Source organism: Eumetopias jubatus, unplaced genomic scaffold, assembly GCF_037043125.1.
Source record: "Eumetopias jubatus isolate StellerSeaLion01/CBP00866 unplaced genomic scaffold, mEumJub1_p1.0 scaffold_15, whole genome shotgun sequence".
In the NCBI taxonomy this organism is placed as follows: domain Eukaryota; kingdom Metazoa; phylum Chordata; class Mammalia; order Carnivora; family Otariidae; genus Eumetopias; species Eumetopias jubatus.
In genome coordinates, this window is record NW_028274821.1 from 1,076,762 (window position 1) to 1,099,487 (window position 22,726).

The 22,726-nt window shown below is 47.1% G+C and overlaps 2 protein-coding genes across 2 annotated transcripts in view; both read left to right on the forward strand.

Moving 5' to 3' along the window:
- Positions 1-15,508, forward strand: part of WNK2 (WNK lysine deficient protein kinase 2) — a 130,067-nt gene extending 114,559 nt beyond the window's left edge. Inside the window, exon 28 of the mRNA XM_088019204.1 lies at positions 15,179-15,508. Coding sequence (XP_087875330.1) covers positions 15,179-15,508 — 330 coding nt within the window. The remainder of the gene's footprint in view (positions 1-15,178) is intronic.
- The window catches only part of PTPDC1 (protein tyrosine phosphatase domain containing 1), a gene marked incomplete in the record, with an annotated part of 669,594 nt that overhangs the window by 132,794 nt on the left and 514,074 nt on the right, over positions 1-22,726 (forward strand).

Genomic DNA, 22,726 nt, shown 5'->3' on the forward strand with positions numbered 1-22,726 from the left:
ATTTTGTCCAGAGGAGAAAAGATGAATGAGAACAAAATGCTAATAGGGTAACAACACCAGAAAAATATACACTAAACAAATCAGAAGAGACCTGAAACCAGGGGAAAAGAAAGAGAAAGAAAGAAAAAAGAGAAAAAAAGATAAACAGAATATGATCGAATATGATCAGGCAATTGCATAGATCAGTGCCACACACTAGATTTTGGGAATATTTTGGTCTATTAGAAGAAATTGCTTCCCAAAATTTTGAAGAAAAACTTACATATGTACAAAAATAAGGGTAAATATGATGGAGGGAATATGGCTGTAAAGATGAAAATTATAAAAGATTTTATAAAAGGAATTAATAAGAAGTTGGTTGAAAAAAGAAAGGATTTAAAAAAAAAAAGGGAGAATGTGATCAGGCAGGAGACTAGAACAAAGCCATACACTAGAGATTTAGGATATATTTTGGTCTGTTAGAAGAAACTTGTATCCCAAAATTTTAAAGAGAGGACAACTTATATATGTATACCAAAAATAAGGTTAACTACTATGAAGGGATAGAATATGACTCTAAAAATGAAAAATAAAAAAGATTGATAAGATGTTGGTGGAAAAAGAAAAATTTTTTTAAAAAGTTAAAAAAAATTAACTTTGAAAGACTAAAGAATCATGGAGAAAAAGCCATGAATTCTATGTGCAGTGTTCCCCTAGCGCTGGAGTTCTCCCGTTCTCCTTGATCGGTAAACTTGGTCTTGGCTTGCTGGCTGTTCGTGCTGATCTTCTGGGGGTGGGGCCTGTTGCCGTGGTTCCCAAATGTCTTTGCCGGAGGCGGAATTGCCCCGCCCTTGTCGGTCCGGGCTAAACAAGCTGCTCCGGTTTGCTCTCAGGAGCTTTTGTTCCCTGCAAGCTCTCGGTACGGCCTTGGAGGACCAGGGTGAAAATGGTGGCCTCCCAATCTCCACCCGGAGGAGCTGAGAACTCGGGGTCCCGCTCCTCAGTGCGCCCCCAGAGAAAAGCAGTCACTCCCGTCTCCCCGGTCTCCGGCCGCACTCCGTGCTCACCCGGCCTGTGACCAAGCGTTTCTGTCTCTGGCACCCGACCCCGTGTGGAGTCTCCAAACCCAGCAGATCCCTGCGGTGCGCTCCCGCGCCGCTCCTCCTGGGGGAGGAAGGGGAGTCTCCCCGGCTCTGCCGCTTGTTGGGTCCCTGCTGGAGGAGCAGTGCCCCGACTGGGCCGCGGATCACAGTTTAGGGCCACCCCGAGCTGAGAGCCCGCGCCTCGGCTCCGTCTCTGCAGCCGGCTTCCCCGCTCCGATCCCTGGGAGCTCTGCCGCACTCAGGCTCCCCCGGTCTTTCTGTGACCCCGAGGGTCCTGAGACCACACTGTCCCGCGAGGGTTCCACCCCCCGCTTAGCCACTGGAGCGACGTCCCTCCGCGGAGCCGGCTTCTAAAAGGTCCGATTTTGTGCTCCGCCGCTCTAGCACTTGCCAGAAGCGGGAGGCCCCCTCCCCCACCGTCTATCCTCCCGAATATCGCCTCGGATTCACTTCTCCGCACGTCCTACCTTCCAGTAAGTGGTCACTTCTCTGTTCAGAGAGTTGTTGCTACTCTCTTCTTCAGTCTCCTGTTGAGTTCGTAGGTGTTCAGAATGGTTTGATCCCTATTCAGCTGAATTCCTGGGACCAGAAGAAATTTAGGTCTCCTACTCCATCTTGCTCTCAAGTTATTTTCTAATTTCCCTTGTGATCATTTCCTTGACCCTTCGGTTGTTTGAGTACGTTTAGTGTCTGTATATATGACAGTTCTAGCACTTTTGTTGTTACTGATTTCTGATTTCATTTATTGTGTTAGAAAAGATACTTTTAGTATTTCAATCTTTAGATTTGTATTATATTTATATTATTTGTTTTATTTATTGAGACTTGTTTTGTTGCCGTATATATGGCGTATTCTGGGGAGGTTCCATCTGCACTTGAAAGGAAAGTGCATTCTGTTCTTGTTGGGTAGAATTTTATTAGGGCTAATTTGCTTATGGTACTTTCCAGGTTCTCTCTTTCCTTATTGATCAGTCTCATTGTTCTAACCTTTATTAAAATTAAAGTCTACAGTACTGTAGAACTGTTCATTTCTCCTTTCAAGGTTCTATGTTTGCATCATATAATTTGGGGCTTTATTTTAGGTGCATATGTTATTGTTATACTTTGATGTATCTATAATTGTCATACCTTGATGTATCAATTTTTATCAATATATGGTATTCTTCACCTCTTACAACCTTTTTTTTTTTTACTTAAAATCAGTTTTGTCTGGTAATAAAATAGCCACCCCAGCTCTCTTTTTCCATCTTTTTACTTGTAACTTCTTTGTGCCTTCGTATCTAAAGTCAATCTTTGATAGCAGCATATAGATTGACGATGCTTCTTTAACCATTCTGCTAATCTCTGCTTATTAATTGGAAGTTTAATACATTTACATTTAAAGTAATTAGGGATAAGGAAGGAATTCTGACTTTTAACTCTTTGTTTTCGGTTGTATAGGTTTTCATTTCTCAATTCCTCCAGTTATTGCCTTTAAAAAAATTTAGTTCTTTTGTATTGTATAATTTGTATTCCCTTCTTGACTTGGTTATATATTTTAGTTATTTTCTAATTGATTCCCATAGGGATTACAGTTAACATCTTAAAATGACCTAGTTTGATTGTATACGTCTCCATCTCTCTCCCCCTTTGTATTTTTCCCCACTATTTATACACTGTGTGCCCATTAACATTTATTATTATTGCATAATGCATTTGCCCTTTAAGTCGTATAGGGAAAAAAGGAATTAAAACCAAAAGTACAGGATATTTATCTACGTAGTTACCTTCTTTATTTCTTCATGTGGCTTTTATCCTTCCACTTCAGTAAGACTCCCTTTACCATTTCTGGTAAGGCAGACCTTTTAGTAACAACTTGTCTTAGATTTGGTTTATCTTAGTTTCTCCATTTTTTTTTTTTTAAGATTTTATTTATTTGACAGAGAGAGACACAACGAGAGAAGGAACACAAGCAGGGGGAGTGGGAGAGGGAGAAGCAGGCTTCCTCCAGAGCAGGGAGCCCGATGCAGGGCTCGATCCCAGGACCCTGGGATCATGACCTGAGCCGAAGGCAGATGCTTAACGACTGAGCCACCCAGGTGCCCCTCTCTTTCATTCTTTGAACAGTCATTCTTTTGGATATAGAATTCTTACTTGATATCTTTTCTTTCTGCACTTCAAGGAATTTTTTTCCGTTCTCGCTCTCGCTCTTCTCCTGAGACTCCCATAATGTATATATTGGCCTGCTTAACAGTATCCCCCAGATCGCTCAGGCTCTGCATAGGTTTCTTCATTTTTTTTTTTCTGCTCCTCACCCTGGATAACTTCAGTTGTATGGTCTCAAGTTTGCTGATTATTTAGGTGCTGCTCAAATCTGCTGTTGAGTCCCTCTAGCAGATTTTCAAATTTGTTAATATTTTTCAGTTCTGATATTTTTATTTAGTTCCTTTTATTATTTGTCTTTTTACTGATATTCTCATGATGTTCACATAGTTGTCCTGGTTTCAATCTGTACATGGTTTCCTCTAGCTCTTTGAGCATATTTAAAACAGCTGATTTAAAGTCTTTAGTCCAGGGGTGCCTGGATGGCTCAGTTAGGTGGCCAGCTCTTGGTTTCGGCTCAAGTCCTGATTTTGGGGTCCTGGCATCGAGCCCTGAGTCAGGCTCTGCACTCAGCAGAGAGTCTGCTTGAGGGTTCTCTTTCCTTCTCCCTCTGTCCCCCCCCGCCCATGTGCTCTTGCTCTAAAACTAAATAAATAAATCTTAAAGTCTTTAGTCCAATGTCTAGCTTTCCTCAGCAACAGTTTCTGTTAATTTTTCCCTTTTAATGGGCGGTACTTTTCTGTTTTATTTCTGTACGACTTGTGATTTCTTGCTGAAAAACAGGCATTTGCATATTATAATTAATAATTCTAGAAATCAGATTCTCCTCTTTCCCAGTATTTGCTGGTTTTGGTGAAGGTTTAGCTTAAGTAATTGAGATTTCCGTGAATATCAGGAGCTTAAAAAACACCTCTCCCTGTCTTTACAGATTGACTCAGGCCTAGGGTACTCCTTCAACACTTAGCCAGGCCATTTACAATTTGCCTAAGTCTTCACTTCTTGCTTGCAGTGTGAGGAGTGGTGAAAGCTTAGGTTTTTCTCAGGTTTTTTTTTCTGACAATGTATCCTGAATAGAGCATGCACGTGGCTTTCTAAATTCTCAAGCACACACACACTTTTCAATGCCCTCATTTCCCAAAGAAACTCTCTCCCATGCTTTTCTACTATGGCTTTTAGGCAATCTTGATTGTAATCCTTTAGCCCCAAACAACTGTGGATTTTTAAATTGCCTTACAATGTTTTTGAGGAATGCCTGCCACTTTTCTGCCCTCAGAGTTCCAAATATGTACAGACAGATCTGTGTACCTTGTCAGTCCTTCGGGTGGCCCGTACACAGTTTAGAATAAACATACACAGTAATTTGTAAGGGGCGCCTGGGTGGTGTAGTCAGTTGGGTGCCTGAGTCTTGGTTTTGGCTTGGGTCAGGACTGTAGGGTTGTGAGATTGAGCCCTGCCTCAGGCTCCACACTGAGCACAGAGTCTCCTTGGTACTCTCTCTCCCTCTCTCTCTGCCCCTCCCACTCATGCTCTCTCTCTCAAAAAAAAAAAAAAAAAATAGGGTGCCTGGGTGGCTCCGTTGAGTGACTGCCTTTGGCTCAGGTCATGATCCTGGAGTCCTGGGATCGAGTCCCACATCGGGCTCCCTGCTGAGCAGGAAGTCTGCTTCTCCCTCTGACCTTCCTCCCTCTCATGCTCTCTCTCTATCATTCTCTCTCTCTCTCTCAATAAATAAATAAATAAATCTTTTAAAAATACTTGGTTTCTTTAAAAATAATAATTTGTAGTAAGATCTCTGCTCCCTCTAGAACCAAGGACCAGGTTCCCACACTGGGAACATAGGCTGCCCTCTTCAAGACAGCTATGAAACTAGGGATGGGCAGGGCCTGGGACCTATAAAAACACCACAGTGCTTTTCTTCTTAAAAGCTTGCCGAGGGACGCCTTGGTGGCACAGTTGGTTAAGCGTCTGCCTTTGGCTCAGGTCACGATCCCGGGGTCCTGTGATCAAGCCCTGTGTCAGGCTTCCTGCTTGGCAGGAAGCCTACTTCTCCCTCTCCCTTTGCCTCTCCCCTGCTCATGCTCTCTCTCTCGCTCAAATAATAATAATAATAAAAAAACCTTAATAAAAAATTTGCCTTTTTCTTGATTGGTCTTTTACTTCTACTTGGTTGCTATAAACCTTTAACTGCTTTCTGGAGTTCTGAAAAAGTTAGTTTTGATAGTTTCTGGTTCTTTTCAATGCTTCTATGGAAGGATGGAAGTTTAAAGCTGCCTACTCTATTTTGCTTATCTCATTTGTACTGAGATACTGTGTTTGTGAACATTGTATCAGTTATTGAAAGAGGAATTTTTATAATTTCCCACTATGGTTGTGGGCTTGTGTATTTCCTACTGTAGTTCTGATTTTTCCTTTTGAGGCCATGTTATCAGTTATATTCAAATTCAGATATACGTCTTCTGTGTGAGTTGAATTTAAAGTATCTCTTATGATTTTTGCCTTTAAATCTAGTTTGTCTGAAATTGCTATAGCTATACTAGCTTCTGTTGGGTTATTATTTACATGGGATGGTTTCCTATCCTTTACTTTCAGTATTTCTACATCTTTGTTTTAGATGTATCTCTTATAAACAGCATATAATTTGGGTTTTTTATTTGATTCTGTTTTTAAATTTTGTCCATTCACATTTAATGTAATTGCATATACTGACCCTTGATCAGTATAGGACTTAGGGATGCTGACACCCTGCCCAGTCAAAAATCCACATAGAACTTTTGACTCCCCCAGATCTTAGCTACTGATAGCCTTACCATAACAGTTGATTAACATATATTTTCTATGTTGTATTATATACTGTACTCTTCCAGTAAACTAAGCTAGAGAAAAGGAAATGTTAAAATAATTTACAATAGTGCACTATAAAAAATCCACTTACAAGTAGACCTGCACAGTTCAAACCCATGCTGCTCAGGGCCTAAGTGTATATTTTAGCTTAAATCCATTATCTTACCATATATTTTGTATTTGTCCTGTCTGTTCCATGTTTCTTTTTCTCTCCTGTGTTCTTTGAATTTGTTAGATATATTTTCTTATTCTTTTCTTCCTCCCACTATTAGCTTGGAAATTTTACTTCCTCTTACTGCTCATTTAATGATTATTCTAAATACTATAGCATACATCTTTACATTATCACAGTGTACTTTTCTTTTACCAATTTCCCAGGCACTGGAAAGACCATAAAACACTTTCAGTGCTTTTACTCTGCTCCTAACATTTATTGTTTTCAATTCTATGTCGACTTTTAGTTTCACAATATCTTTCTTTTTTTTTTTTTTAAAGATTTTTATTTATTTATTGAGAGAGAGAATGGTAGAGAGAGAGCATGAGATGGAGGAAGGTCAGAGGGAGAAGCAGACTCCCTGCTGAGCAGGGAGCCCGATGCGGGACTCGATCCCGGGACCCCAGGATCATGACCTGAGCCAAAGGCAGTCGCTTAACCAACTGAGCCACCCAGGCACCCTCACAATATCTTTCTTATACATTTAATATTCATCTGTATCTGCATATTTATTAATTGTGCTTTTTCATTTCTTCTTGCCTTTAATCTTCCCTCTAGGAGCTTTTGTCTTCAGAATGTCCTTCAGCATATGTGTACCAGTAACTTATTTCTCAGTTTTTGTCTAAAAATAACTTTTAAAAAAGATTCATTTATGTGAGAGAGCAAGCACCTGTAGGCGAGTTAGGGGAGGGGCAGAGGGAGGGGGACAGAATCTCAAGCAGACTCCCTGCTGAACACAACCCTGAGATTGTGACCTGAGCCGAAACCAAGAGTTGGACACTCAACCAAGTGATCACCCAGGCACCCCATAAAAATGTCTATTTCATTGTCACTTTTTTTTTTTTTTTTTGGACAGCAAGACAAAAAAACACAAGCAGGGGGAGCGGGAGAGGGAGAAGCAGGCTTCCCGCGGAGCAGGGAGCCCGATGTGGGGCTTGATCCCAGGACCCTGGGATCACGACCTGAGCCGAAGGCAGACGCTTAACGACTGAGCCACCCAGGCGCCCCTCATTATCACTCCTGAAGGATAGTTTTAATGGGTATAGAATTCTAGGTTAGCAACAGTTTTCTTTAAGCACTGTAACATTGTCATTCTCTTGTTATTTGTCCCCCATTGTTCTTCTTTTAAGTGACCTGCCAGTGTGTTATTACTTTGAAGAGAATTCTTTTTCTTCTGGCTTCTATTAGTTTCGTTTCCAGAAGATGTATTATAAGATGCCTAAGAATATACATTTTTATTCTACTTAGAATTCATAGGGCTCCTTGACTCTACAGTTTCATTTCTTGGTCAAATTTGGATGTTTTTCTGCCATATCTTCCCATACTGCTGACCTACTCTCCTCCCCCTGTTTTCCTCCTGAGACTCCAGTCCATATTTAAGGTCCTTTACTCTATCCTTGGTCTCTTACATGTTTTCTCATCTTTTCTCTCTTGATACTTTATTCTGGATTATTTCCTTCAGATCTTTTAGTTCACTAAATTACTCTGTCTGTACTGCTATTAACCCTGTCAATTGAGATTTTAATGTCAGTTATTGTATTTTTTTTTTTAAGATATTTGAGAGAGAGAGGTGGGGAAGGGGTAGGAGAGGGAAAAGAGAATCTCAAGCAGACTCCCTGCTGAGCATGGAGCCCAACATGGGCCTTGATCTCACAACCCTGAGATCACGACCTGAGCTGAAATCAAGTCTGCTGCTTAACAAACTGAGCCACCCAGGTGCCCCCAGTTATTGTATTTTTAAGTTGAAAATTTTGTATTTGTTTTCTACACCCCATCCACACCTGCTTTCTGTACTTCGAGTATTTCTTTCTTTTTCTTTTTCTTCTCTGACTTCTCTGGCTAGTATGATGTGGAATAAAAGTGGTAAGGGTGGACATCCTTGTCTTGTTCCTGATCTCAGGGAAGAGCTTTCAGTTTTTCCCCATTGATTTTTTTTTTTTTTAGATTTTATTTATTTATTTGAGAGAGAGAGAGAGAAAGAGCATGAGAGGGGAGAGGGTCAGAGGGAGAAGCAGACTCCCCACCAAGCAGGGAGCCCGATGTGGGACTCGATCCCAGGATCCCCATTGAACATGATGTTTGCTGTGGATTTTTCATATATGGCCTTTATCATCTCCAGCTATGTTAGCTCTAAACCCACTTTGTCAAGAGTTTTTTGATGAACGGGTGTTGAATTTTGTCAAATGCTTCTTCTGTATCTTTTGAAATAATCATATGGTTTTTATGTGTTCTCTTGTTGATGTGATGTATCACGTGATTTCCAAATACTGAACCACCCTTGCAACCCCAGGAATAAATCCCATCTGATTGTGGTGAATACTTTTTTTAATGTATTCTTGGATTCGGTGTGCTGAGGATCTTTGCATCTATGCTAATAAGAGATATTGGCCTGTAGTTCTCTTTCGTTGTGGTGTCGTTACCTGGTTTTGGTATCACGGTAATGCTGGCTTCATAGAATGACTTTGGAAGTTTCCCTTCGTCTTTTATTATTATTATTATTTTTTTTTTGAATAGTTTGAGAAGAATCGGTATTAACTCTTCTTTAAATGTTTGGTAAAATTCACCTGTGAACTTTCATTTGTTGGGAGTGTTTTGATTATTGATGTGATTTCATTGTTGGTGACCAGTCTGTTCAGATTTTCTATTTTTTCCTGATTCGGTTTTGGGAGGTTAACTTACTTTTCTAGGAATTCATCCATCCCTTCTAGGTTGTCCAGTTTGTTGGCATGTAATTTTGCATAATACTCTCTTCTCTGATCTTTTGTATTTCCGTGGCATTGGTGGTTACTGCTCCTCTCTCTCAGTTCTGACTTTGAGTCCTCCTTCTCTCTCTCTGTCTCTCGATGAGTCTGGTGAAAGGTTTGTCGATGTGTTGATCTTTTCAAGGAACAAGCTCCTGGCTTTTTCGCAACGGGTTTGCCTCCAGAACACAGGTGTCGTGAAAACCACCGCTCAACCTAAACCAAAATGGGAAAGGAAAAGACTCACATCAACATCGTCGTCATTGGACACGTAGATTCGGGCAAGTCTACCACTACTGGTCATCTGATCTACAAATGTGGTGGGATCGACAAAAGAACTATTGAAAAATTTGAGAAGGAGGCTGCTGAGATGGGAAAGGGCTCCTTCAAGTATGCCTGGGTCTTGGATCAACTGAAAGCTGAACGTGAACGTGGTATCACCATTGATATCTCCCTGTGGAAATTCGAGACCAGCAAGTATTACGTGACCATCATTGATGCCCCAGGACACAGAGACTTTATCAAAAACGTGATTACAGGCACATCTCAGGCTGACTGTGCTGTCCTGATTGTTGCTGCTGGTGTTGGTGAATTTGAAGCCGGTATCTCCAGGAATGGGCAGACCCGTGAGCATGCCCTTCTGGCTTACACACTGGGTGTAAAACAACTAATTGTTGGTGTTAACAAGATGGATTCCACTGAGCCACCCTACAGCCAGAAGAGATACGAGGAAATCAGAAAGTCAGCACCTACATTAAGAAAATTGGCTACAACCCCGACACAGTAGCATTTGTGCCAATTTCTGGTTGGAACGGTGACAACATGCTGGAGCCAAGTGCTAACATGCCTTGGTTCAAGGGATGGAAAGTCACCCGTAAATATGGGAATGCCAGTGGAACCACACTGCTTGAAGCTCTGGATTGCATCCTGCCACCAGCTCGTCCAGCTGACAAGCCCTTGCATCTGCCTCTCCAGGACGTCTACAAAATTGGTGGTATTGGTACTGTCCCTGGGGGCCGAGTCGAGACTGGTGTTCTTAAACCTGGGATGGTGGTCACCTTTGCTCCAGTCAATGTTACAACTGAAGTAAAGTCTGTTGAAATGCACCATGAAGCTTTGAGTGAGGCTCTTCCTGGGGACAACGTGGGCTTCAATGTCAAGAACGTATCTGTCAAAGATGTTCGTCGTGGCAGTGTGGCTGGTGACAGCAAAAATGACCCACCAATGGAAGCAGCTGGCTTCACGGCTCAGGTGGTTATCCTGAACCATCCAGGCCAAATCAGTGCTGGATAGGCACCTGTGCTGGATCGTCACATGGCTCACATTGCTTGCAAGTTTGCTGAGCTGAAGGAGAAAATAGGTCGTCGATCTGGAAAAAAGCTGGAAGATGGTCCCAGGTTCTTGAAATCTGGTGATGCTGCCATTGTTGATATGGTTCCTGGCAAGCCTACGTGTGTTGAGAGCTTCTCTGACTCTCCTCCTCTGGGCCGTTTTGCTGTTCGTGACATGAGACAGACGGTCGCTGTGGGTGTCATCAAAGCAGTGGACAAGAAGGCAGCTGGAGCTGGCAAGGTCACCAAGTCTGCCCAGAAAGCTCAGAAGGCTAAATGAATATTATCCCCAATACCTGCCACCCCAGTCTTAATCAGTGGTGGAAGAACGGTCTCAGGACTGTTTGTGTCAATTGGCCATTTAAGTTTAATAGTAAAAGACTGGTGAATGATGACAATGCATCGTAAAACCTTCAGAAGGAAAGGAGAATGTTTTGTGGACCATGTTTTGTGTGTGTGTGTGGCAGTTTTAAGTTATTAGTTTTTAAAATCAGTACTTTTTAATGGAAACAGCTTGACCAAAAATCTGTCACAGAATTTTGAGACCCATTAAAACAAACGTTTAATGAGAAAAAAAAAAAAAAGGAACAAGCTCCTGGTTTTATCGACCTGTTCTATTGTTTTTTTAGTTTTCATTTATTTCTGCTCGAATCTTTAGTATTTCCTTCCTTCTAGTGGTTTGGAGTTTTGTTCTTCTTTTTCTAGCTCCTTTAGGTGGAAGGTTAGGTTGTTTGAGATTTTTCTTGCTTCTTGCAGTAGGCCTATAGCGCTCTAAACTTCCCTCTTCCAACAGCTTTTGCTGCATCCCAGTGATCTGGACCGTTGTGTTTTCATTTTCATTGGTCTCCATGTACTTTTTTATTTCCTCTTTGATTTCTTGGTTGACCCATTAATTCATTGTTTAGTAGCATGTTGTTTAGTCTCTACATATTTGTGTTCTTTCCAGATTTTTTACTTCTGGTTGATGTCTACTTTCATACTGTTGTAGTCAAAAAAGATTCATGGCATGACTTCAGTCTTCTGTAATTGTTGAGACTTGTTTTGTGGCCTAATATATGGTCTATTCTGGAGGATGCTCTGAGTGCACTTGAAAAGAATGTGTATGCTGCTGTTTGGGGGTGGGTTGTTCTGAATATATCTGTTGGATCCATCTGGTCCAGTCTGTCATTCAGAGCCACTGATTCCTTGTTGATTTTCTGTGTGGATGATCTCTCCATTGATGTTAGTAGGGTGCTAAAGTCCAGCCAGACCAGACGTCTGCTCCGGGTCCAGGGCTGGGGCCGTAGCTGGACTGCTGTGTGTGGTTATTGTCCCCTCTCCCTGGGCAGGAGTCACTCTGGAGTGATGTTGGCCCCTGTCAGCGCTGCTTGCACACTGCCAGCTTGTGGTGCTGCTTTGGATGGGTTCTGGCCAGGTGTGTACTGGAGGGGCAGGTCTGTAGGAGAACTCAGGGGCGGGGCGTGCAGATTAGCAAGTTTTGTCCAGGTCAGCTGTAGGAGGGGATCAGAGGTGCTCAAAACTCGTGCAGAAGCTGGCCAGGTTGGAGGTGGGCATGCCCAGCAGCTGGGGCATGCTGTTAGCAGTATAGGGGGACACTATTCCTGCTGCCCTGGTTCCCAGAGGTGTCCACGTATCTAGGGAGGGAAGTAGCACCCACGAGGTCTTTTGTTCTTGGCAAAGTCTCCCAAACGTCCCTGGCCCTCCAGCACTTGCTCTGAGATTAGCAGTCAGTGTTCTCGTAGAACCCAGCATTTTTCAGACCGTTGCTTCTATGCTATCTCAGCCTGGCTATTTGTTGTGCTGCCTCTTTAAGGCCAAGGATCCGTTTCCTCTCGCCCTCCAGGCTCTCCCAGAACTGGGCTGGCTGAGTTTTGAAGTTTCGGGTGTTACGCCCTGCTGATTGTAAGACCTGGTGTAATTCTGCCCCCCTCATTTTCATGCGGGTTCTCTGTGCCTGAGGCATCCCTCCCTCCTGCACAGTCCTGAGTCTGGTTGGATCCCAACTGCGTCTCCACCCTTCCTGCTTTGATGTGCTCTCTTCTCAGCATTTTGCTGTGGAGAGTCTGCTCGGCCAGTCCTCAGGTCACTTCCTGGGTTATTTACCCTGAGGTGGGTGTTATCTAGGTGGGTCCTGGGATGAGGGGAGCTGCGGATCCTCCTACTCCACCATCTTCCCCGGAAGTCCGCTGTATTCTTTTTTATAAGTTCCCAGCTCTCTGCCAAAATTCTCAATCTTTTTTTTTTTTTAAAGATTTGTTTATTTGATGGAGAGAGACCCAGCGAGAGAGGGAACACAAGCAGGGGGAGCGGGAGAGGGAGAAGCAGGCTTCCCGCGGAGCAGGGAGCCCGACGCGGGGCTCGATCCCAGGACCCTGGGACCATGACTTGAGCCGAAGGCAGACGCTCAGCAACTGAGCCACCCAGGCGCCCCTTGTCTTTCTTTCATATAGTATTTTACAGTTTGTTTCACCCAGTGTTCCTTTATAGTGACTTGTCTTTTACCTTTTTAAGTTGTATGGGATGTTTTGCTTGAAAATTTGCCTGTAAAACCGAGGCCTAGAAATTGGTCTTATATCGTTTTCATTGGTCTTTGAGCACCTTTTCACATTCTTACTGGCCATCTTTTATAAAGAGACTGGTCAGGGTTCTTTACCTTTTAAAAGTTGAATTATCTCTTGATTATGGATTTGTGGGAATTCATTATGTATTCTTTCACATATTTACACATCATGGATACATTCTATCAGTCTGTGGCTTGCCTTTCATTTTTTTAATGGTGAATGTGAAATGGCAGATGTTTTAATATTGTTGAGGTCCAGTTTATCCCATCACTTAATTTTTTTGTTCTATATTAGGGATCTTTGCCTCTGTCAAATCCAGATAGTCTATTACGTTCCTGTGGGTTTTTTTTTTTTTCTAGAAGTTTCATTGTTTTAGCTGCTGCCTTGAGGCCTGCAAGCCACTTCAAATTACCCGTATGGTTTGATGTGGGGGTCTTTTTTCCCCCTGTATGGAGATCTGGTTGTTAAAGCACCTTCCTTTCCACACTGAATCGCACAGACATTGGTCAGGTGGTCATTTTTGAGTCCACTTCTGAACTCACATTTTTGTCACACTGAGCTATTTTTCATCCTAATGACAGTACCACACCCCCTTAAGTACTGCAGCTTTATACTATATGTAGTACCTAGGAGGGCACAACCTCCAACATCAGTCTTCTTCAAGAATTTAATTTTTCAAGGCGCCTGGGTGGCTCAGTCAGTTAAGCGTCTGCCTTCGGCTCAGGTCACGATCCCGGGGTTCTGGGAGGGAGCCCCGCATCGGGCTCCCTGCTCGGCGGGAAGCCTGCTTCTCCCTCTGCCTCTGCGGCTCCCCGTGCTTGTGCTTGCTCTCGTGCTGTCAAATAAATAAATAAAATCTAGAAAAAAAATTGGTCCTTAATATTTCCATATACATTTTAGAAGCTTTAAGATTTTTTTTATTTATTTGACAGAGAGAGAGCAAGAGCAGGAGCACAAGCAGGGGGCGTGGGAGAGGGAGAAGCAGGCTTCCCGCTGAGCAGGGAGCCCGACGCGGGGCTCGATCCCAGGACCCCGGGACCGTGACCTGAGCCGAAGGCAGCCGCTGAACGACGGAGCCGCCCAGGCGCCCCTGGAAGCCTCTTTCTACAAATTTTGATTGGGATCGTATTGAGTCTGTTCTTCAACTGGGTGAAGTCTGACCTATTAGCAATACTAAGTGCTCCTGTGAACATGGCATCTGTTTCACTGTGTCTTTTTAATTTTCTCTCAGCAAACTTTTGTAGGTGTTACACATCTTTTATTAAATGTATCCCTAGGTAAGTGACGTTTTGGAATATGGATATAAATTGTTCTTAAACTTCATTTTCCAGTTGTACATTGCTAGTATATAAACTCTGTATCTTGTGTCCTGCCATCTTGCTACATTTGCTTGTTCTGGAAATCAGTTTTATAGTCTTGGGTTTTCTCCAAGCGCAGTCTTGTCCTCTGCAAATGAGAATGGGTTTTCTTTTCCTTTTCTAGTCTATGGCTCTCTTCTTTTTCTTGCTTTGCCTGGGACTTCCCACACCGTGGGGACTGGGAGCAGGGTGAGCTATGGGGGAAGAGCATTTGGCATATTCCATAGCAACGTAGGTTTGGGTGCAGGTTCCATAGAGGCCCTCACAGATGGGGGACGCGTCCCCCAGCCTTGGCTGCCGTCCTCTCTGTGAAGGAGTGTGGAACTTCTCCGCTGCTCTTCCTGCATCTGCGGAGAGCATCACACAGGGTTGTTCCTTGCAGTGTAATTGGGGAAAGGGGCAGTGATATCCACGGGGAGCACAGCCTTGCATTTCTGGGGCTGACTCCACCTGGCTGTGCTCTTTTTACCGTTGCTTTATTAGAGCTGCCTGTGCTTCAGGCGTTGAAGGCTATTGGTCTGTAATCTCTGTGGCCTCAGTTTTCTGTATCACGGTCATGTTGGGCTCACCAACCATCTCCACTCACTTTCCCATTCTTGTGCTGCTTCTCCCTTTCGGGTGTGGAGAGTGGAGGGCCTGCCCTGCCACGGGCTTCTCGTCTCTGGTCCTTCCGTGGAAGCCCTGAGGTGGGGTGTGCAGTCCCTCACTGTGCCCACAGGGGTCAGGCCCCATGGGGTGCACTTTGGCCCATGGACAGCTGGGCCATGGGGTGGCCAGGCTGCAGCTTTGCGGAGACAGGGAGGGCACTGGCTGCTTCTTGGCCCCATGCTGTCACTCTGGTATCAGCCATTAGGGGGCATCCCGTGGCAAGTCCTGAGACTTCTCTGCTGAGGATAGAGCATCTGTGGGGATCCCTGGGGAGGCCAGCTGTTGGCAGCCACATGTGCCTTCCTCTTCTTGTCTCATAGATGAACGCCCCTCGAGCAGCAGTGGGGACACCATGTCTGACCCCAGCGCCCAGCCCTCTAGCCACCGCGGCCATTCCTGGAACCACCCCAGCCCTGCCCATGCCAGGTACTGCCCTTTCCGGCCTACCAGCCCCACCCTGTGCCCGGCCTCTGGGCCGGTACGGAATCCTGTTCCCCCCTCCAGGGTCCTGGGGGCCCTGGGCGGCCCAGGTGGGCAGCCAGAGCCCCAGCCCCCGGCTGGGCTCGGGTGCAGCAGGTGTGCCTGCACTGCCGGTGTTCTTGAGGCCACCTGTGGTCAGCGCGCCTGGCCCTAGACTGCGAATCACGTAGCTCTCTCTTACCACTCGGCGGCTGGACGCGTGGAGCTGACCAGTTGGGAGGAGCCTGGGTGGGGCTTGGCCTCTGAGTCCTGCCCCGCCTGCCCACGGGTGCCTGGCGAGGGGGCTGGCGTGTGGGCAGCAACGCTTGCTTCCTTTACTGTGCAGACCCTGCTCCCTCTTAGGTTTCCACGGTCTACACGTGCCTCCTTTGCACCCTGTACTTGAATCGATGGTTAGAACATTGTAATCACCCTGCAGAAGTCCAGTGCCTTGAATTCCAGCTTTTCTGTTGCCTGATAGAAAGAGATGTTAAAAAAAAAAAAAATCACTTGTTGAAAAAACTGTATTTCATTTTGATAACTGGCTTGTGCATTGATATATGGCCCATTTTACACTGCAGATACGAATGGTTTATAAATCTGAAGCTAAAGCCTGACTTTAGATTTCTGTTGTACGTGAGGTCTCCCTGGGCTGCTCCAGTCCCTGATAGCAGATAGACGGACACCCCCTGCCCACAGCGGCAGTGCTCTGGGTGCTGCCAGCAAGCCACCCAGGGATGTGTGCTTCTTGGGACAGCATGTTGCTGGCAGCAGGTCTCTCAGTAAGGAACATGAGCAGCTGTGTTTGGCTGTGCAGAACCTGCCGGAAAGTGCTAGATGAGCAGACACACCCTCTTGACCCAAAGCTTGTGAGGCACAGGCAGGCCACCCACCCTGCAGAGACCGCATGGCGCCCTAAGCTCGGGTTCTGCTGACCCTCCTGCCAGCTGTGCTCCCTTTTCCACCATTTCTACGGAGGCCTGTGTGCATGCAGGTTGCCCTGCCTGGGCTGGGAGAACCCCTCTCCTGGAGATTTTGGTGGGACTTCTCCCAGATGGGCACTACACAGCCCCAGGGGGAGCTGCAGTCCCTGTTCCTCATGGCCAAGATGTTTCCCGTGTCCCCTCAGAAGGCAGCTGCCTTCGGCTGCCTAGCTGTGAACTGTATAGTTCTGCTGTACTGTGGGACCTCACGAGGACCGGGTAAATGATTTTAAGTGTATTATTCCATCAATTCAGTTAGAATTGAGTTTTCTGGGTGATTAGGCAGTCTTCTGCTAAGGCACGATGATGTAATAAGAGATTTCTGTTCTCTGTAACGTGCCCTTGGTCCCTTGGGGGAGAATTCCATGCACCTGGTTCCTGAGGGTGGTGGGAGCCACCCTCTCCTGCTCTCTCCATCTGCCCACTGCACCAGAGGTGAGATTTGGGATTCTGGCCTCGTACATGTATGGTCAGTGGCACGCAATCCCCAAGAGATTGTATATATGAAGGAGAAAAATAAACATTTTTGCTTGAAAACAGTGTGGAACAACATCTTTTCCTTACTCTCTGCCCATGTAAAAGCTGAAGCAGCCAGGCTCCCAGGCTGTCCTGGGCACAGCCTCACACTCAGCTCCTCCCCTACTGTGGACACTGTGCCCACGAGGCCGGGGTGGCTGTGAAGAGCCTATGGATTGAATGGTGGGTGCTATGTCCCCAGCAGGAGCCACAGGTGGATGCTGAGCTGGTTGGGGATGAAAGTGGGGTGTTAGGTGGGACCCCACATTTTCTGCACATGGTGCTCACCAGCTGTGGCCTGGGACCTGAGGACCCAGCTCTGCTGCCCCTGGGCCTGTATGCTCAGCTTCCTGCCACTCTGGACTTGAACTGCATTTAGACATTCAGTGGGCTCTTCCCCATGGAGGGTTTGAATCTCACGGGCAACTAAAAGGTGCCTCTGACCCCTGTCCACGTTGCCTGACTTGCACAAAGCCAGGCTAGCAGACCTGGGGCTAGGTGAGCTCCTTTGTGCCTTCTCCTGGATCCGCATTGGGCTTACAGAGGACATGAAGGTCGGAGCGGGTTCGAGTCTGGGGAGGGCCCTAGCGGCACTTGGTACCTGTCTGCTGCCGACCCACCCTCGATGGCATCGCGCTCAGTGGTCTGTGCTCCTGCCCACACCCTGTACACACTCACGCTGGGGTTTGTGGTGCCTCCTGGCCCAGCCAGCTGAGAGGCAGTCAGGCTTTATGCCCATGCTCTTGGAAGGAGGGGACCCCCTTTTCAGAACCAGTGCAGACCCCATGGCCCCATCTGGTGCCTCATATAAGCACTGGCCCTGGGCAGAGCTGAGCCATCTCAGGGCAGCTGCTGCAAACGTGCAGGTGCCGGGAAGCCCTGCCTGGTCCTGGGCAGTGGCCCGTGCAGAAGCTGGCCCGATGGCAGAGGCTGCCTGGGGTCTGCCTGCACAGTGTGGGGACCACGGGCCACTGGCTCCCCACGGAATATGACTGTGCTGGCAACGCTGTTCCACCTTCCAGGGCCTTGTGTGACCGAGCTGGGCCTGTAATGAGCTGTGGCGGTTTTGTTTTCTAGATTCTGAGAGTGAGAAGCCCGACTGAGCCCAGGCAGGCCAGCCCGACCCCGACGCCAGGCCCCGTGTCGTCACACGTGGAGAAGGCGAGTCCACGCCTCGTGTCCAGTTCACGCTGTTTTGTAACCACTTTCTAAGCATTTTTTATTCACAACTGGAAACACAAACATAATACGAGAATAAAGAATATTTTGGGGGAAAAGGGACTTTGGTTTTTCAAGCTCTGTCCTGTCTGGTGGCCTGAGACAGTAGGAAGCGAGTGAGGGGTGCTGGAGCATGTCCTGGGACCATGCAGCAGGACAAGGCTGGGGGCACCCTTGGCCGAGGGGTTCCCGGTGTGGTGGGGAACGTGCGTCATTAAGTGGCACTTTACAGTGCACCTGTTAGCCCAGGGTCCTCAGGTTGGGACAGCAGCGGGCACAGGCTGGACAGGTGATGCTCAGAAGCAGCCGAGGCTGAGGATCGATTTCAGGCACCCTCCCCATCACACCGGGGCAGCCCTGGTCTCTGGTAGCACCAGCCCCTGGGAGGCCAAGCAGCAGCGCCCATCTGAGGTGACAACCCTCCACCTGTCCACATTTGGGCCTTGGCGCACACAGCTCCATTCATTTTGCTGACGTGGGGGCTCCCCTGCTCTGTGTCTCTGAAGCTTGACACCCACGCTCTGGGCACAGGGCAGCCACCACAGCCTAAGACCTGTGGCTATGGTGGATGGCAGGGCCAGGCTGCTGGCCCCGGCAGGGCTGTACCCCCAAAAGAAAAATGGGAAGCCTGCAAGCAGCCTCACAGAGACATGCGGTAGAAGAACTGCCGTGTGGCCTGGCCCAGGGGGTGGGAGCTCACCCTGGAGCGCAGCTCAGGGGTCCCACTCATCAGGATGAGAAGTTAGAGCTTTGTTGTCATTAATCTTGGATGGCAACTCAGCGCTCCCTTCAGTGGTGAATGGAGGGCAGGGCCAGGAGCACCTGGGGCGTGCCACCGCTAGAGCCCCGGACGCTGCAGAGGACCTGCAATTGTCACAGGTGATCTACATTCAACGTGACAAAATAACAGCCTGAGACGCAACTCCTATCCAACTGGTTGATAAAAGCAGAGCAGCTCGGGCTTTGCAGGGGACGTGCACATGTGGTTTGGGGACGTTCGTGAGGACTGTCCACCCCAGCGCTCTCCAGCTCTGCATGCCGCTGCTCAGCCCTGCCCTAGCACATGTCCGGGCCCCAGTCCCTGCGATGGAACAAAGAAGGCCAGCGCGCAGCCAGACGGAACGACATCCTGTGTTTTCTCTTTGTCCCCGTCTGTGGCTGTTCCTAGTTTTTTCCTGGCACTACTAATGCACAGTTTACCTTTTCATCCTTTTAAGCATGTAATAGTATAAATACTAACGGTAAATATGATGAGGGCAGAAGGCTGGAGGCCCAACGGGCTCGTACACAGTCCCAACAGCACCTGGACACAAGGACCTGGGGGGCCCAAGAGTTCCTTCCGAATCTGAGTAGACAGCACCCAGATTCCTTTCCGTGGGCGATGGATCTGGGCCAGGGAGACTGGGATGGAACACCTGTTCACACCACAGCTCAGGTGAGGGCTTAACCCACTTCCCCTAGTCGGCATCCCCTACTTCCTGGGACCCCGAGAAGCAGTATCTGCCCTACTCCCACCCTGGGAATATTAGGGCCCTTCCTGCAAAGGGGGACTGTCCTCTTGAAGCAGCTCTCGATTGCCATGTTGCTCGGCACAGGTGGAGTGATAGGCTGGTGACGGTCATGGGCAAGCTGCCACCCAAGGGGGGCCCTGCACACCCAGCAGGTCTCCGGAACCCCCAGGGTAAGCCCCAATCCCCCATCTCAGAGTCTAAGATTCCCTGTGCTGCCTGTGCTGGCCTCCCCCAAGATGTGCCCCTGCTTCAGACATGGCTGTCTGGCCACCTCTGCCCCCCCGCTGCTGCCCACCCTCCCAAGGGCCCCTCATTCTCCTGCTGCTCCAGCACTCCTCTCTGGCCCTCTCATGCCCTCAGGATCTCCCCTGCACTGAGTCCTGTCGCAAGGCTGGTGGGAACCACTCACCAGACCCCACGAGGGGGTCCTATATATGTATCTCACTTGTCACACTTGGCTTCAAGCTTCCCCAGGGAGAACTCAAGTGCATCCCAGAACAGTCCTCAGTGAGCACAGTGGTTGCACGGTGAGCTGTGGCTGAAAGCCAAACCCTCCTTTGGGCAGAAGCCTGCAGCTGTGGCTACTCATCACTATTTACAGGATTTCTGGACTGGAACACACCTGCCCCGCACCTGGTGCCTTCCCAGAGCCGCCGGGCCCAGCCCAGGCTCTCCCAGAACAGGGATGGCACCACTGTCCAGGTTCACCCAAGCTCTTCCCACGGGGCCAGGCGCTGAGCTGCAAACTCTGCTCCCAATTCTCGTTCTGCCCTAGAGAGCTCCCCCAGCCCGCTCTCCTGCAGTGCCTCCCGTGGTCTGTGTGCATCCGCTCCGGGTTGAAGAGCTTAAGTTCTGAAACATGCATCTTATTAAAGGGCTGGTTGGTTCTCTGTGACCTGGGAAAACCCAATAAAACAAAAGAAAGAATCCCCCAGGGTTCCAAGCACCCCGGCTATGCCATTCTAGCACTACATTTCTAGGTCATAAATAATTCTGTAGTCTAGCCTGGGAGTCAAGCCTTATTTTTTTTGGGAAGCAGTGTGTCTCAGGCTGCCACCCCAGAATGCCAGATGGGGCAGTTTAAACAACTTACATACATTTCCCCCAGTTCTGGAGTCTGGAGTCTAAGATCAAGGATGGGCAGGCCTGGTTTCTCCTGAGTCGTCTTCTCTGGGGTGTGTGTGTGTGTGTGTGTGTGTGTGTGTCTGGAGTCTAAGATCAAGGATGGGCAGGCCTGGTTTCTCCTGAGTCGTCTTCTCTGGGGTGTGTGTGTGTGTGTGTGTGTGTGTGTGTGTGTGTGTGTGTCTGGAGTCTAAGATCAAGGATGGGCAGGCCTGGTTTCTCCTGAGTCGTCTTCTCTGGGGTGTGTGTGTGTGTGTGTGTGTGTGTGTGTGTGTGTGTGTCTGTCTGGAGTCTAAGATCAAGGATGGGCAGGCCTGGTTTCTCCTGAGTCGTCTTCTCTGGGGTGTGTGTGTGTGTGTGTGTGTGTGTGTGTGTGTGTCTGGAGTCTAAGATCAAGGATGGGCAGGCCTGGTTTCTCCTGAGTCGTCTTCTCTGGGGTGTGTGTGTGTGTGTGTGTGTGTGTGTGTGTGTGTGTCTGGAGTCTAAGATCAAGGATGGGCAGGCCTGGTTTCTCCTGAGTCGTCTTCTCTGGGGTGTGTGTGTGTGTGTGTGTGTGTGTGTGTGTGTGTGTGTGTGTGTCTGGAGTCTAAGATCAAGGATGGGCAGGCCTGGTTTCTCCTGAGTCGTCTTCTCTGGGGTGTGTGTGTGTGTGTGTGTGTGTGTGTGTGTGTGTGTGTGTCTGCCCTCTTGCCTGTGGTCACCTGGCCTCTCTGTGTGCATGTGGGAAGAGTGCATAAGCTCTACTCTCTCCTTCTAATAATGGCATTAATCCTCTCAGATCAGGGCCCCACCCAAAAGGCTGCACTGGACCTTACTTACCCCCATAAAGGCCCTCTCCCCAATGCAACCATCAACATATGAATATTAGAAACATACACATTCAGTTGGGGACACATGCCTTATTAAATCGTTTTGATACACAATTTGTACAATGTAAACTGTATACTTGTCTACTTGCACACACATATTTTAAAACTAAGTAAATACCAACTTGGTGCGCATGCACACACACACATGCACAGGAGGAAGAGTGGGGGTCAAGACCTAATTCTGGCAGAAAACTGAAAGGAATGATCCACTGCTCCCTTTGCTGGGCCCCACATGAGCCATGGGTAGATGGCGCTGAGCATCCCTCCCTGATCCTAAAGCATCATCATCATGAACAGGAGGACAGTGGTCAGTGGTGAACACACAAGGCCGGCTGTGCAGGGCTGGTCAGCACACCAACACTGAGGACCACAAAGCTCCTGGTTTAGAACTCAAACACACAGAACCACAGAAGAGAGGGAAAGGGGAACAGAGAACAGATGAGTTAAAGATAAATCAAATTACAAGATGAGATGCCTAACTATATCTACAGACACATTTTATAATGGTATGTAAATGGTCTGATCACTTTAATGAAAACAAACTATCAGATTTTAAAAACCAGCTACATGTTGCACACAAGAAAGCTATTTATAAATAAAGACACATAGCTAAGGTAAAAGGATTGACCAAAATATACCATCCTAACATCAATCAATGGAGTGACTATTAATATCCAACAATGCAAATTTCAGAGCAAAGCTTATTATGAGGACAAAGATGATCATTTCATAATAAAAAGGGGTCAACTCATCAAGAAAACACACAATTCAAAATGTTTATGCTCCTAATAACAGAGTTGCAAAATATATGAGGAAAACACAACTGCAAAGAGAAATGGACAAATCCACAATCACAGTCTGATATTTCAATGTCCCTCTCTCAACTGATAAAATAAAAAACCACTGTAATAAAGTATGACCCCATTTTGACATATGACTGCTGACAATTTTTAAGCCCTATCCTCCCTCTTCCCCTTCTGGGCACACCTGGACAGCAGATGAGAAGCTCAGGTGCTCCCTCCCTTGGCACCATGGGAAATTCACACCGGTAGTGGAAGCCCTCATTCAGGCCCTACCCCCTAACCACTGTCAAAATCCCAAGCCAGACTTCCAAGGAAGATGGCAGAGCAAGAGGATCCTGGGTTCACCTCATCCCAGGATACACCTAGATAACACCCACGTGAGTGTAA